The sequence below is a fragment of the Danio rerio genome, chromosome 7 (assembly GCF_052040795.2).
Source record: "Danio rerio strain M-AB ecotype USA chromosome 7, GRCz13ab, whole genome shotgun sequence".
Lineage (NCBI taxonomy): Eukaryota > Metazoa > Chordata > Actinopteri > Cypriniformes > Danionidae > Danio > Danio rerio.
The window spans coordinates 70118783-70134654 of NC_141027.1; the positions used below are offsets into that span (position 1 = coordinate 70118783).

The 15872-nt window shown below is 37.0% G+C and overlaps 1 protein-coding gene and 1 long non-coding RNA gene across 26 annotated transcripts in view; one reads left to right on the forward strand and one right to left on the reverse strand.

The window, feature by feature from the left end:
• The window catches only part of LOC147843266 (uncharacterized), a 424811-nt gene that overhangs the window by 191158 nt on the left and 217781 nt on the right, over positions 1–15872 (forward strand). The gene's annotated exons all lie outside the window — the stretch shown is intronic.
• ano1a (anoctamin 1, calcium activated chloride channel a) overlaps positions 1–15872 on the reverse strand; it is a 370388-nt gene that overhangs the window by 45167 nt on the left and 309349 nt on the right. For all 25 annotated transcript variants that reach the window (XR_015494666.1, XR_015494670.1, XR_015494661.1 and 22 more), the window contains 2 exon segments: positions 9467–9531; positions 7102–7236 (listed from right to left, as the gene is read on the reverse strand). Coding sequence is in view for 14 of the 25 variants with exons in the window: in XM_087259077.1 (XP_087115203.1) it covers positions 7102–7236; positions 9467–9531 (200 nt within the window). In the remaining 11 variants the exon portion in view is untranslated.

A 15872-nucleotide genomic window follows, 5' to 3' on the forward strand; every position in this document is an offset into this window, starting at 1 on the left:
TTATAATCACAGTTTGACACCTAAAATAAACCACTCTCGACAGTGTTAAGAGTGCAGGATAGCAAATCTATAGCAGAAAGCATAACCAATAAAAACAACTGTAACAACTGACTTGCATTATACAAATTACCAAGGACCACCGATTAAGCTAAAAAAATATTTTTTAAAAGGATTGTTCGCCAAAAGATTACATTTAACCATTTAATTTCCTTACAGTGGATTCAAATCTTTATGAGTTTCCTTTTTCTTTTGAAAACACAAGACATTTTAAAAATTGCTAGAAACATGTAACAATTAACATTTATAGGACAAAAAACTAAAACTATTGAAGTCAATGGTTACAGGTTTTTACAGGTTACAGAATTTTACAAAATAACTTATTTTGCAGTAAAAAAAGAAAAAAGAAAAAAAACTCAATCAGGCTTATGATAAGTGAAGGTTGAGTAAATAATGACAATTTTCAGTTTTATGTGAACTATCCCTTTAGAGTTTTTCTTAGAGTTTCTGATTTGTGCAGAGGATGCCTTTAAGGAGTTGATTTTCCTATAAGAACAAGATCTTGGCCAGAATGTAATGCAACTCTACATGAAAATAAATGTTGAGACATTGCATAAACTTCTAGAAAACATGACATGGCTGATATCAGATATGTACTAAAATAAAATAAACAAATAAATAATAAAAAAAAAAATAATAATAACTAAATAAACAAACAAAAAATAAAACAAATAAAATGCAATTAAATAATAAAATGAAATATGTAATTAAATAAAAATGTAATTACATTAGAAAATAAAATAAAAATAACAAAATAAAATAAAAAATATAAATAAATAAAAAATACAAATAAAAAATAATTAATTATTAATTATCAATAATTTAAATACAATAAATAAACATACCTACATAAACAAACAAACAAACAAACAAACAAACAAACAAAATAAACAATAAAATAATAAAAATAAAAAAAATTAATTAAATGAAAAATATAATTAAAATAACAAAATTAAATAAAATAAAAATACAAAAAATAAAAAAATAATAAAAACAAATTGATTCATTTAAATTAAATAAACAAACAAACAAATAAACACATAAAACATTTTCCACTATACATTTTAGGAATGACCTTTTTCTGACAGTCTTTTTTTTGCATTGTGTTGCCAGAAAAAAAGTATATAAAAGACATCCCCATTTAACGGACTATCCTTTTGAAACAGACTTCAAATCAGCATTCTGCCTATATTGCTTTCAATTGTGCCTAGGTAGATTTCGCACAAGATTTAAGAACAGCTTGTTTTCAGCAGTGACATCTGTGAAATTAATGAATGTCACTGTGAGGCTGGCAGGGAACATTGAGTCACTCTCATTATACACTACATTACCGTCCATTACAGTCGCACCATTTCAAGCCCACTCTAAACTCTCTAATTACCACGCGCTTCAACATCCATCCAGCGTTGCTTGCAAAGTGCAGCAGCGGCTACTTTCATAAATGGCTAGGCTTTCTTTGCTAAAAATCTTCCCACAAAGTTCAGAGCCATTACGAAATAGTACACAACTCGATCGAGATGTTGTCGGGACTTGTTTGCCAGGGGTGTGAGGCAGTAGAATTTGTTTGATGGCACAGATAAGAATGTGCCAATCAAAATTTTATGGGACACAAACCAATCTGACATAATTGAATACGATTATTGGCTGAAAGTTTTTGTAAAAAAGGTGTCAACCGTTGAGGAAGGTGCAGCATGGTAAATATTTACTGATAACTATAATGAAACATCTTAAGATTAAAGAGTGGCATGGTGGCTCAGGGGTTAGCACTGTCACCTCACAGCAAGAAGGTTGCTGGTTCGAGTCCCAGTTGGCATTTCTGTCTGGAGTTTGCATGTTCTGCCTGTTTTGGCGTACAGTAGGTTTCCTCCGGGTGCTCTCGTAGTCCAAAGACATGCACTATAGGTGAATTGGGTAAGCTAAATTGCCTGTAGTGTATGAGAGTGTGTGTGTGTGAACGAATGTGTATGGGCGATTCCCAGTACTGGGTTGCAGCTGGAAGGACATCCGCTGAGTAAAACATATGCTGAAATAGTAGGTGGTTCATTCCGCTGTGGCGACCTCTGAAATAGAGACTAAGTGAAAGGAAAATGAATGAATGAATACATGTTTACATTAAAACACTGGTGTCAGAAATGGCAAAGAAATGAAAAAGCCTCGATTACTATGTTCACTACCATAAGATAATTAATGTTAATTTCTTTTTTTTAGATGTGGTGTATGAATGATGGGTGACAACTAATGCTCTACATCAGGGGTTTCCAAACTCGGTCCTGCAGGGCCAGTGTCTCCAGTGTCTCGCCAGTAGCTCCAACTTGCTTCAACACACCTGCCAGGAAGTTTCTAGAATACCTAGAAAGAGCTTGAATAGCTGTTAGGTGTGACCTCAACTGTAGGTGTGTTTGATTAGGGTTGGAGCTAAACTCTCCAGAACAACGGCCCTCCAGGATCGAGTTTGGACTCCCCTGCTCTACATGATTTATATCAGGGGTCATAGATATATACACTAGATATCGCATAGGGACCCTGAGCATGCGTCAATAGCGCCGCCACATTGGTACAGTGCTCCCAGGACAAATGTCATTCAACCGCACTAGTCAAGACACTGTTATTACGTGAAGATGCGGGACTTTAGCGCTGTCTACGGGTGTAGTAACGAGCAAACAAAGAAAACAAAGCACAAAGGCAGAACATTTCATAGGTAATATTAAGTTTTTTCTGTTTTTGTATGTTCTGAACTTTTGTGCTAATCGGGTAACGTTATTGATGATAACAGTCACTTACTGCATTCACCATACAGCAAAGCAGCTCCAACTCGCACTAAACACTCGGCTTATGCTAGTTTTGTTGAATAAAATCAGCAAACAATGCAAAAGAAATATGACAACGAGATGCTGCACTGCCAGAAACTTGTATTATTGTCGGCTAACGTTAGTGAAAGAGTCGTTCGGGGGATTCATTCACAAACGAATCGCTCTCTCCGTCAGTATGAGAAGTGAAAGCAGGAGAGGAGCTGTGTTTCAGGACACAGATTAGATTAAATTTAACAGGGAGGGTGAATAGTACATTTCTGTACACACAAACACAAGCTTTTTGTCAGGAATGCCCGTGTGCTGATTCATCAATGTAGAAAAGTGATGTAAAATTATAATTTTCGTAATTAAAAAAAAAATTACATACTAACATCCAGGAAAACTCCCGATCACAGATATATGTGTTTATGTGTATATCTCTGGCTTTGCATGGCCACAGTCCTCCACTGTACCTTGGTCCCGCATTCATTTCAAAGGAGCGCTACCCTGTAGCAAGATGGCGGCGCTATTGACGCATTCCGTCCAATAGACAACAATAGGCCAGGCGACATCTAGTGTATATATCTATGTATCAGGGGTGACCAACCCTGTTCCTGCAGATCGTTCGGCAGGTTTCAATTGCAAAACATATCAAACACTCCTGCCTGTAATTATCAAGTGCTGTTCAGGCCCTAATTAATTGGTTCAGCTATGTTTGATCAGGGTTGGAGCTGAACTCTCCAGAAAGCTAGATCTCCAGGAACAGGGTTGAGCACCCCTGATTTATATAAATGTTTAATGAATGTTTATGATGGAATGTTTAACCATGACTTCCACTGCTAATCTTAAGTGAACTTAATAGGGTAATGTACATCCTGCCTGTGTTTAAACTTCTGTAGTCTTGCATTTATGTGTTATTATGCTACTCTCATGGGGTGGCACGGTGCCTCAGTGGATAGTGGCTAGCACTGTTGCCTCACAGCAAGGTCGCTTGTTTGAGTGCCGGCTGAGTCACTTGGCGTTTCTGTCTGGAGTTTGCATGTTCTCCACGTGTTCGCGTTGGTTTCCTTTGGGTGCTCAGGTGTCCCCCACAGTCCAAAGACATGTGGTATAGGTGAATTGACCCTTCGCTAAGCCCCGCCATCCTTAGTTACTGTTGCTACGCCTGTCAAGTTTTCGTGCCTGGCATGTCTATTACATAAAGTATGCGCCAGTGTCAGACATTGCCAGAGATATAATTAGTCATTTTTGGTAAACAGATGAGATCTCTGAGAAAGACAAAAAAAAGACTACAGTATGCATTAAGGCTGGTTTATACTTCTGCGTCAAGTGATCGGCAATAACACTTCTGAAATGCTAGTCGACAGTGAGGTGTTTATGTTCCTCTGTGTCGAGTTTCTTCGCTGGTGTCTCATTTCCAGGTAGAAACCGGCGGATGTGCAACAACTTTAACCAGGAGGTAAACACAAAACAACAGTTTCAATCTGGAGCTCCTTCACGGGATTCTAAACAATTGCTCCATCGGGCTCGCGCAGCTCTCGGTCCCACCCACACTCGTCAGCGATACCAAGCCAACCAATCACAGAGCTTGCGCTATGCTTTGTTGTGACGTGTAGTTATATTTTTTGAGAGGTGCGCATCAGCAACGCCGACTGTCACGGCGAGAGCTATGCGTCCACACGTAGGCTGTGCCGTAGCATGCGATTGACGCAAAAGTATAAATCAGCCTTTATAGGGGTAAATTCACGACATAATAGGCAACAGATTAGAAAATAGTTTAGTCAAAATTGAAGCTAGGTTAGCCTAGCCGCCTCATATGCTGATCATTCAACAGCTTAGTTCATGCACAGCAGGAGAGGTCAAATTTTAAAAAATAACTAATAATAACAACTAATTAAACCGTGATTTCTCTTTTTTAACCAAAAACCCTGATAGATTAATTGATGTGCAATTAAATATTGTTACTAATCGGCAAAAAAAAAACATACATGGACACTGCTTCTACATAACTCATTTATAAACAGCCAGAGAGGGGAAATTGATGGATTTGTGCCAAATATTGGCATCATTGACCCACAATAAATGTACAGTACCTATAACTGTCAGCATGTTTGTCTGCTCTTTATACAGTTTCTATTCTAATTTGCAGTTAAGTGAAAAAATTAAATAAACTGAAAAGCAAATCAAAGTATAAATAGCAGAAGTGAACAAATAGATTTTCCCTACCAGCAAATATTAATCAGACACCAAATATAAAAGCAGATACTAACCCGATATTGTCACGATAACCAGCGACCATTCTCCATAGATCGCTGGTTCCCACACAATAACCATGGACTACACTTCCGCCTTTTCCTGGACTACATATTCATACATGCACTTTACCCAGACACAGCCATGCTCACTCATATAGACTGATTACACTCGCAACACCTGAGGACTATCAGAGACTGATTGCATTCACTACATAAGCCACACATTCACCCTTTCAGTTTGCAGAGTCTTGTTAATCTGTTGATAACACTACAACGCGTTTTCCCTGTCTTGTTTCCCGTGTTTCGACCCAGCCTTGTTTATCCTTGTTCTCCTGTTTAGCCGCCTGCCTTACGACCTATAGCCTGTTTACTACGTTTCTGGACTGCCTGTACATACCCGTTTGCACCTGTATTAACCATTGCTTGCCTGACGATTCTAATAAACCTGCACGTGGATCCACACCTCTGTTGTCAGTGTCACTCCCGTCGTTACAGATATAACATCATCACCAATGACTAAATCTCCAAAAGACCAACGAAAACATCAGTGAACTGTAGCTCTGACATGGGCACGAGGGTTATAAATGACTGAAAAACAGCTGCGGGTGAAGTATATTGATCGCAAGCGCTCAGTTATATCTCTGTTTTGTTCTGTTGATGTGTAATCCAAATATTCGTTGCTTGAAACAGATGGAAATATGACTGCTATTAGTATGACTACTATGGCGAGGTCTTAAACGGAGCACTTCACATAATATCGAGCGGAAAAAAAGAAGAAGACAGATGGGAAACATAACCTGCTTTGGTTTTTGTAGGAAACACTGTTTAGATCTTATTAGGGTAAGAGGTGTGTAAGTTATTGCAGTCTATCACTGAATGCGTCAAGAATATCAAAACAAAACCAATTTAACTCCGCTCCTTAAGCGCCCCTCACAGAGCTTGATCCACGCTGGCATTTCTCCCTTTCGGTTTTAGATTTTGAAATAAGAAAAAAATTTCACCATCACGTCCAAACTTTAAGGATACCGGGATTTGCACAATCCATATGCACAACCCTTTAGCTTGTTTCCCTCGCTCGAAAGCTTGACAGAGCCCCTGTGTGTAGCTATGATTGCTAAGCCGCGATTGGTGGGTGCTGTTTTTTGGGTGTGGCTTAGCGAAGGGTCAATTGGATGAAATAAATTAGCTGTAGTGTATGAGTGTGTGTAAACGTGAGAGTGTATGGTTGTTTCCTAGTACTAGGATGCGAATGGAAGGGCATCCGCTGTGTAAAACATATGCTGGAATAGTTGGTGGTTCATTCCGCTGTGGCAACCACTGATAAATAAGGGACTAAGCAGAAGGAAAACTATTTGATTAAATGCTACTGTTGTGATGGTGTTTGATAGTTGTGTTTGATAGATGTGGTCTCCTCTGCAATAAACTATTCACATACTACTTTTTTGATTGCCACCTGTCCGTTTAAGTGACCGTGGTGCTGTGTTGCCAGATATTTCTACAAAAACAAACAAATAAAAGCTGCTGCTGTGCCTTTATGAGCTCATTCATTCTGCCTGCGTCTGACAGCTACAGTGAGACAGGGACGGGAATTAATTCAGTGATATCTTTTGAATAGTTTCATTTTCCTTTGGCTTAGTCCCTTATTTATCAGGGGTCGCCACAGTGGAATGAACCGTCAACTATTCCAGCATATGTTTTACGCAGCGGATGCCCTTCCAGCAACCCAGTACTTGAAAAAACTTATACACTCTCACATTCACAAACACACTCATACACTACGGCTATTTTAGTTTACTCAATTCACTTATACTGCATGTCTTTTGGACTGTGGAGGAAACCAGAGCACATGGAGGAGACCTACACATATGCCCATGAACATTTAATGGATGTGTGGTGCATGCATGGACTTGTATAAAATGTTTTAATATAGATGGATTGCATGTGAGAACAATTTTGTGTGAATGTAAAAATATAACTTGCAAAAGTGCAATAAGAATGACCTGGGAATGTTGTCGTCCACAGTGGCGCAGCCGTATAGGAAGACGATCACGCCCACAATGGCTGCTGGGATGAGCATCTGAGTGTACACACCCAGCCAGGCGAAGTACAGGCCCACTTTCTCACCAAAATACTTCCTGGGAAAGAAAAAAGAAATCCCAATATAAAGCATTGAATAAGGCAAAAGAAGTGACAAATTACAATACAGTAAAATACATTCTTTTAAGCCTAAATGTTAATGGATTGTTGAGTCTTATGATATACAGTTGAAGTCAGAATTGTTAGCCCCCCTGTATATTTTTTTCCCAATTTCTGTTTAATGGAGAGATTTTTTTCAACACATTTCTAAACATAATAGTTTTAATAACTCATTTCTAATAACTGTTTTGATTATGATCATGGTACATACTATTTTTACGAGATATTATTCAAGATATTTGTATTCAGCTTAAAGAGCAATTAAAAAATTTAACTAGGTTAATTATGCAACTTAGGGTAATTAGGTAAGTCATTGTATAAAGATGGGTTGTTCTGTAGACAATCAAAAACAGAAATTAGCATAAAGGGTTAATAATATTGACCTTAAAATGGATTAAAAAAAATAAACACTGCTCTTATTCTAGCCAAAAAAAAGACTTTTTCCAGAAGAAAAAATATTAGAGCAAATACAGTGAAATTAGATATTAATGGTGATCAAAGTTAATAACAACAGATCTTGTTATTACATATGTCGAATGGATTTTTTGCAACTTTGTTTTTGTAGAAACTGATCCACTTTGGCAGGACTCTTTTATTTAGAAATCTCTTGTAACATTCTAAATGCCTTAAAAGTCACTTGAATCATTTGAATTTAAACGCAACCTTTAAACAAGTTTTACCCCTAAACATGCACACGCACGAAATTCAATTACATTGAATTCTACTAATATTTAAAAATATTACACTTTTGCAGTCTATTTAGAAATGTTAACATTTCTAATAATTCCAGACTTTAACTTTAGACTAATAATTTATTGTGTCCCTTTTATCAAAACATGCTCATCCTTCATTTACATTCATCATTTCCAATTTCTACTCACTTATATACAATTGAGGTCAGAATTATTAGCCCCCCTTTGAATTTCTTTTCTTATTTAAATATTTTCAAATTATGTTTAATGGAGCAAGGACATCTTCACAGTTTGTCTGATAATATTTTTTTTCTTATTTGCTTTAGCTCAGCTAGAATAAAAGCAGTTTACATAAAAAAAACATTTTAAGGTGAACATTATTAGCCCCTTTAAGCTATATATATATATTTTTCGAGAGTCTACAAAACGTATTATCATTACACAATAACTTGCTTAATTACCCTAACCTGCCTAGTTAACCAAATTAACCTAGTAAAGCCTTTAAATGTCACTTTAAGCTGTATAGCAGTGTCTAGTCAAAACTTATTTACTGTCATCATGGCAAAGATAAAGGAAATCAGCTATTAGAGATGAGTTATTAAAACTATTATATTTAGAAATGTGCTGAAAAAATCTCTATTAAACAGAAATTGGGGGAAAGAACAGGAGGGCTAATAATTCTGACTTTAACTGTAATTCAAAAGCTATAATTTAATAGTTCATATAAAGCAGAAAATTCAATAAATACAACTATATTAATTACATTGATTTAACTGCTGCACTAGAAAAAAAATAGCACAGCATTGTATGCTTAATTTGAACAAGAAAATAATCATGAAACATTAAATAATTGCTATAGAAAGCAAAAATGTAACTTTCTTAAGCATCAACATATTGTTAAAACATGAATTTTTATTTTTTTGTGATTGTATTACTTGAAAGGTAATGCTTCATTAATTATCTACATGATCTTTAATAATAATTACTTTTGGACCCTTAACAAGTGGGAGGCACATATGCAAACTGTCGTAATTCCTACACCCTTCACATGATTTGGATGTAAATACCCTCCAATTAAAGCTGAGAGTCTGCATTTTAAGCACATTTTGTTTGTTTTTATTTTAATGTTGTAAAAAAATGTCAGCCAAAAATGTTGGAATTGTGTCAATGTCCAAATATTTATAGACCTAACTCTATGTTTCAATAATAAAAACATAGATCCACACTGTAATGTCACTGATGTATTAATATTGCCAACACATTAATCCAATAAAACACAACCATGTTGATGACTGATGTTTATAGTGTGTCTTTTAAACTAATCTTGTGCTCTAATAGGGCTTTTCACAATCTGAAACCCGATATAACGCAAATCAGCAGGGCATTTCTTAAAAAAATCTCTCATTCCTAGCTGATAATCCTAAAGCAAACACAGGATACTGTGTCTCTGGCAGTGCATTCAGCGTCAGGATTGTACCTGATCAGTCCGATGGGTTGATACTTGTAGAATATGCTGTAACTCGCCCACTCTTCATATAAGATCTGCAAAGACAGGACTAAAATTATACAGTGTACATCTTGGAACAATGATGCCCTTCAAGCAGCGTGGTAGAAAGAGTGCACTTACAGCTTTAATGGAAATGGCAAAGTAACTGATGGAAAGGACAAATGAACATCTCTATAAACACGTTAATAATTCTGAAAGTAATGACTTTGAGGCTGTGCGTCTGAAGATTTAATGTTCGAGAGTTATATTAGGTAGTGAAGGTGGATGTACAATATAGATATTTAGAGATCTCCAGTCTTCAGTGTCACAACAGTCCTTCACTCTTAAAAGGAAAGCAAGCTTGTGATGCAGGGTGTATATTAAAAGAAAGTAAGGTTGTAAATAAAAGGGTTTTCACTCTAAGCCGAATGACAAGCTTCCTGACTTTCACTGGCTAAAAAGCTGAATTTACATGACCTTTAATGACCTATATAAACATGTTTATGCAAAGTTTATTAGTGTCCTTTCACTCAAATGAAATAACAGTAAGAGCTGAGTGATATGACACAATACATAAACACTTTTAATTAAACATTTTGTGTGTGTTTGTTGCCTCATTACAAAGTATGTGGCAAATTTCACAGCATGTTAAACTAACAAAAGTTACATTAAACAGATTTTATGCCTCTAAAGGCTGGTGCTGAATAAATTTGTAAATTTGACTAGGAGTCTAAACGTCTGAAGATTTAGGGCTCTATTTTGACGATCCAGGCGCAAAGTCCAAAGTGCAGGGCGCAAAAGCATTAAGGCCGTGTCCGAATCCACATTTACTATTTTAAGGATGGAAAAAGCCACTCTGTGCCGCAGTGCATGGTCAAACAGGGTTGAGCTTATTCTCTTAATGAGTACAGGCAAACACAGCTCCAACGCCATCGTTAAATTTGCTGATGACACAACAGTGGTGGACCTAATCACAGATAATGATGAGACGGCCTACAGAGAGGAGGTGCACACTCTGATGCAGTGGTGTCAGGAAAACCACCTCTCACTCAACATCAGCAAAACCAAGGAGCTGGTGGTGGATTTCAGGAGAAAGAAGAGAGAACACACCCCCATCACCATCAACGGTTTCTTGGAGCTCACATCGCTGAGGATTTGACATGGACTGCTCACACAGACGCAGTGCTGAGGAAGGCACAACCAAGCCTCTTCTTCCTCAGGCGTCTCAGGAGGTTTGGAATGAGCTCCCACATCCTCTGCTCTTTCTACACCTGCACTGCGGAGAGCATCCTGTCTGGCTGTATCACCACCTGGTATGGAAATAGCACCAGCAGCAATTGCAAAGGCCTACATAGGATTGTGCGAACTGCTGGACACGTAATAGGAAGTGAGCTTCCCTCCCTCCAGGACATCTACACCAGGCCAGGCCCGGATTGGCTAATCGGGAGGACCGGGAGAATTCCCGGTGGGCCGGTCTGTTTTTTGGCTGCGAGGGCCGGTTTCCCTAGCTCCAGAATCTGTTGCTCTCAGCAGTCACATTTTTTAAATGTATTTATTTATTTACTTGACCACAGCCTTTTTATTCATTATTTTACCGCAGCTCTGCTCTTTTTATCTATTTTCTCGCAGCTTCGTGAGCAAGATGCAGCCTGCAGGTTAATGAGCCAGATGTGTCACATTTCTATGTATAGATTGTGGTCCAGTGGTTAGCACGTTAGGCTATGACGTCGGTGGCCCGTGTTCGATCCTCGTCAAAGTAATTAATTTTTTTCATATTTATTGTTAAGACATATAATACTGTTAGGGTTGTTGAACATTTGAAGCTCTAAAGCAGCTGTTTTCTCAAAAAAAGACGTAATAGTGTCATTAGAAACTGATTTGGAAATGACCTTATTTTAATATAGTCAGTCGTGAACTGAGGTGGGCCGGTCTGAGGCTTGAAACTCCAGGGCTGAAAAGAAGTCCCACTCCGGCCCTGCACCAGGCGGTGCATGAGGAAAGCTAAGAGAATTATTAACGACTCAAGCCACCCAAGCCATAGACTTTTCTCTCTGCTACCCTCAGGCAGACGGTTCCGCAGCATCCATTCACGCACCAGCCGACTGAAGGAAAGCTTCTTCCCTCAGACTATCAGGCTGATGAACACTTAACACACCTCACACAGACTCTTCCATACCCCTCACTGCACACAATCAATATGTAGCATGCACTGTACTTTAACCAACCCAAACTTAAAACAATACTGCCTACAACTATGTGTACACCTATTCATTGTACATATCGCTGTCAATTTTACATTGTCCTGTTGTTTGGGGTGTATGCTGTTGTATTTTGCACTGGGGCCAGCACCTAAGCTTTTCACTCATTATAGCACATGTGCTGCTGATGATGTGAAAATAAAAATGATTTGATTTTGATATAGGTGTGTTTTAAGAAGTAACCACTCAGAGTCTCATTTCCCATTCCCTTTAAGAGTCAGTTGTGTCGCACTATAGCGTATTCGCTATTTACATGGCGACTTAGTGAAAATCGGAGCGGTTCCCTAGCGAGAAAACAGTTAGACCGAGCATCTACAGCGTGAGAATGAGAGAATGAGCCTCCTCATTCTTTACTTTCACTCTCGTGGATCAGGAAACATGTTGTACGCACAGACATCCATTAGCCTACACGTAATTAATTAAGTTTGTTAAGCGCAAAGATTTGTTTCAAAATTATTTTTTAAATTCGTTTCTAATTTAAGTTATTTGAGTTATTTTCAAATACACCTGCTGTGCCCCCTATGGTCTAAAACCTGATAGGTGGGCAAATCTAAGCTTGTTTTTAATAAACAAATATAAATATACATATAATAAATAACACTGCTAATAATAATAATAATAATAACAACATCATACAAAAGCAAATTGTTATGAATAAACTGAAAAAGCTCACAGAGATGAGGCATGAAAGTATGAAAGTAAAATATTTTAATCCTTTAATTATTTTTCATTTGTAAAGATTTGCGTGTTGCTGGACATCCTGTGTGTATTAAGCAATGTTTAGTGAGGCACACATCTAACGCGCTCTGCGCTGGACTTTAGACCTCCTCTAAGCTGGTCTATTGTGCAGCTTCAAGACACTTCTATACATCTTAAAGTGACATGTAAAGGCTTAACTAGGTTAATTAGGTTAACTAGGCAGGTTAGGGTAATTAGGCAGGTCATTGTAGAACGATGGTTTGTTCTGTAAAGAAAAATATTGCTTAAAGGGGCTAATAATATTCACCTTGAAATGTTTTTTTAAAAATTAAAAACTGCTTTTATTCTAGCCTAAATAAAACAAATAAGACTTTCTCCAGAAGAAAAAATATTATCAGACAGACTGTGAAAAATTCCCTGCTCTGTTAAGCATCCTTTGGGAAATATTTAAAAAAGACTTTAACTGTATATCCAGCTTTTCATTATATGTCACTTTTAATAGTCTATGTTGTATTCTTTACTTCAGCACATCCCAAAGACGTTTAGTGAGTGGTTTAGCTTTGGCTGTTGTGTAGTTTTCATGCCAAAGAATTTCAGTATGGGTCTCTCAGTTATGTACTGTATGCATTTTTTCAGTCTATTGTATAATATTAACTTAAAAATAAGTTAGAACATGATTCACTTAGTTTAACAAATTGCAATTAACTAAAACCATTTGTTATCCTGACTAATTGATCACATCATTTTTTTTACAGTGTAGTAAGTTTAATTTATATTAAGACAAGCTTAAAAATAAGGGGGGAAATGATCATTCTTGTAATCTCAATGGGAGAAGTGATGGTCAATCAAACACTCCCTAGGGCAGGGGTTCTCAACCCTATTCCTGGAGATCTACCTTCCTGCAGAGTTTAGCTCCTACCCTGATCAAACACACCTGAACCAATTAATTAGGACCTGAACGTTGCTTTATAGTTACAGGCAGGTGTTCAATATGGGTTGCAACTGAAATCTGCAGGAAGGTAGATCTTCAGGAACAGGGTTGGCCAGCCCTGCCCTAGGGTGTGCATATTAACAATTTCATGTGGCTCGCTACAAGTGTTTTGTTCAAATTGGACTGTTTTCAATCAGTTTTTTTACATTCACAAGATTTACTGTACATGAGAATGAGAAAACACTGGTGTGTGAGGCTCAAGGTACATCATTTATATTCACATACCTCTCATTATTTAGTTATACCTATAGGTACATTCCATTTTTCATTATATGTCACTTTTAAGAGTCTATAATTGGGCCTTTGTTGCATTCTTTAAAACGTCTTTAGCACATCCCAAAGACGTTTAGTGTGTGGTTTAGCTATGGTTGTTTATTTTGTTCAGACAGTGCATTTGATAATGTTTTAAAGGAGTATTTATGAGGGTGACTTCAACAACAGTGCTGAACAAAAGCTAGTAGTGGTGACTAACTAACTAGTAACTAACTGAACAGATGTAGAAAAATAAATTAATTTAATTTCACCCTTGCAAATTCTTTGGCGGGTTAACAAACAAAGCTACATTTTCAAAGAAAGATCAATGATGTGTTAATAAAAAGGCAATGGCATGCACATGATATTTTGGTGTGCTATTTTGTCATATTAAATGGAGCTAACCTCATCATTTTTCCTGCCAAAGAATTTTCAGTATGGTTGTCTCAATTGTGTGTGCATGTTTACAAATGACTATACAAGTGCAACTTATTTTAAAACTTCTTATTATATTATTCAACCTTCATTTCGGTACATTGATTCTAATGTTTTCTTTAGTTCATGCTAATTCCATTAATTCAAAACTAGAAGCTTTGTGTTTTGTTGCTTAATATTATAAATTATAATTTTTCAAATTTAGTCTATTGAATCAGCACATGAAAAAAATTTAATGCTATTTTTGTGGCCAGACGGATTGCTGTAAATGCCTCCATTGAAACAGCAACACAGCTTGAGTGAACATGATCATTCCTCCTTCTGCTAGCCACCCGAAATAATCATGACTGAACCTGTCTCATGTAATTCAATTGCAGAAAAGACTAAAATAGCTTGTAAACACATAGTCACATAGCATCACATAGCCAGTCATTCAGTCATCCACAGCTCTAGGGAAGTGCAATTCTCTACAGATTTATACTATAATACCCTGTAAATTAATTATAATCTATGTGTTTAAATAAATCTGACACAAAATAAGTGCATGAAAGCAACAATGTAGACTATGTTCAACAAGGAATTGGAATAGAAATGTAATTATAGGTTTATTACACGGTTTTTAGTATGTATAAACCACATTTTCTGCATGTATTTGTTCGACATCCCTAATCCTACCGAATACATAAACCCTACTACTCCCTTTATAATTATTTTAAGCAGCAATTTGGGAGCTTGAGTCATAGTAAATGGTTATTTAATAGTTAAAATCATACCTAAAAATACTTTTTTTTTTCAGTTTTATAACTTGGTTAAGTATCATTTCTAAAAATAAACTTTTTAAATTGAATAGTTTGGGTTGCTGTAGATCAGGGTTGTCAAACTCAGTTCCTGGAGGGCCGCAGCCCTGCACAGTTTAGTTCCAACCCTACTTCAATACACTTACCTGGAGGTTTCAAACAAGCCTGAAGGACTCAATTAGTTTGATCAGGTGTGTTTAATTAGGGTTAAAGCTAAACTGTGCAGAGCTCTGGCCCTCCAGGCACTGAGTTTGACACCCCTGCTGTTGATTATAGGCTTTAATTTTACACTTATGTGCTTGTAATGGGGATTTTTACATACATTTTGTTATCCTACATGCTTTTTTTTTCCAAAGTACACTACCTGACAAAAGTCTTGTCATCGATCCCAGTTGTAAGAAAAACAAAAAACTTGACTTCTACTTGATAAATTGGAAAAGTGGCTTAATTTTCTGAAGAATCATCTGATGAACTGCATACCAATCATCACAAATACTGCAGAAGACCTATTGGAACCCGCAGGGACCCAAGATTCTCAGAGAAATCAATCAAGTTTGGTGAAGGAAAAAAATCATGGTTTGGGGTTACATTCAGTATGGGGGCGTGCAAGAGATCTTCAGAGTAGACTACACATCAGCAGCCTGAGGTATCAAGACACTGGTGCTGCCCATTACATTACAAACCACAGGAGAAGGCAAATTCTTCAACAGGATACATTATAGTTCCATAAAGCAAAGAAGGTCAAGGTGCTCAAGGATTGGCCAGCCTAGTCACCAGACATAAACATTATTAAGCATATCTAAGGTAAGATGAAGGAGGAGGCAGTGAAGATGAATCCAAACAATCTTGATGAACTCTGGGAGTCCTGTAAAAAAGCTTTCTTTGCCATTCCAGATGACTTTATTAATAAGTTATTTAAGTCATTGCAGAGATGTATGGATGCAGTCCTCCAAGCTCATGAGAGT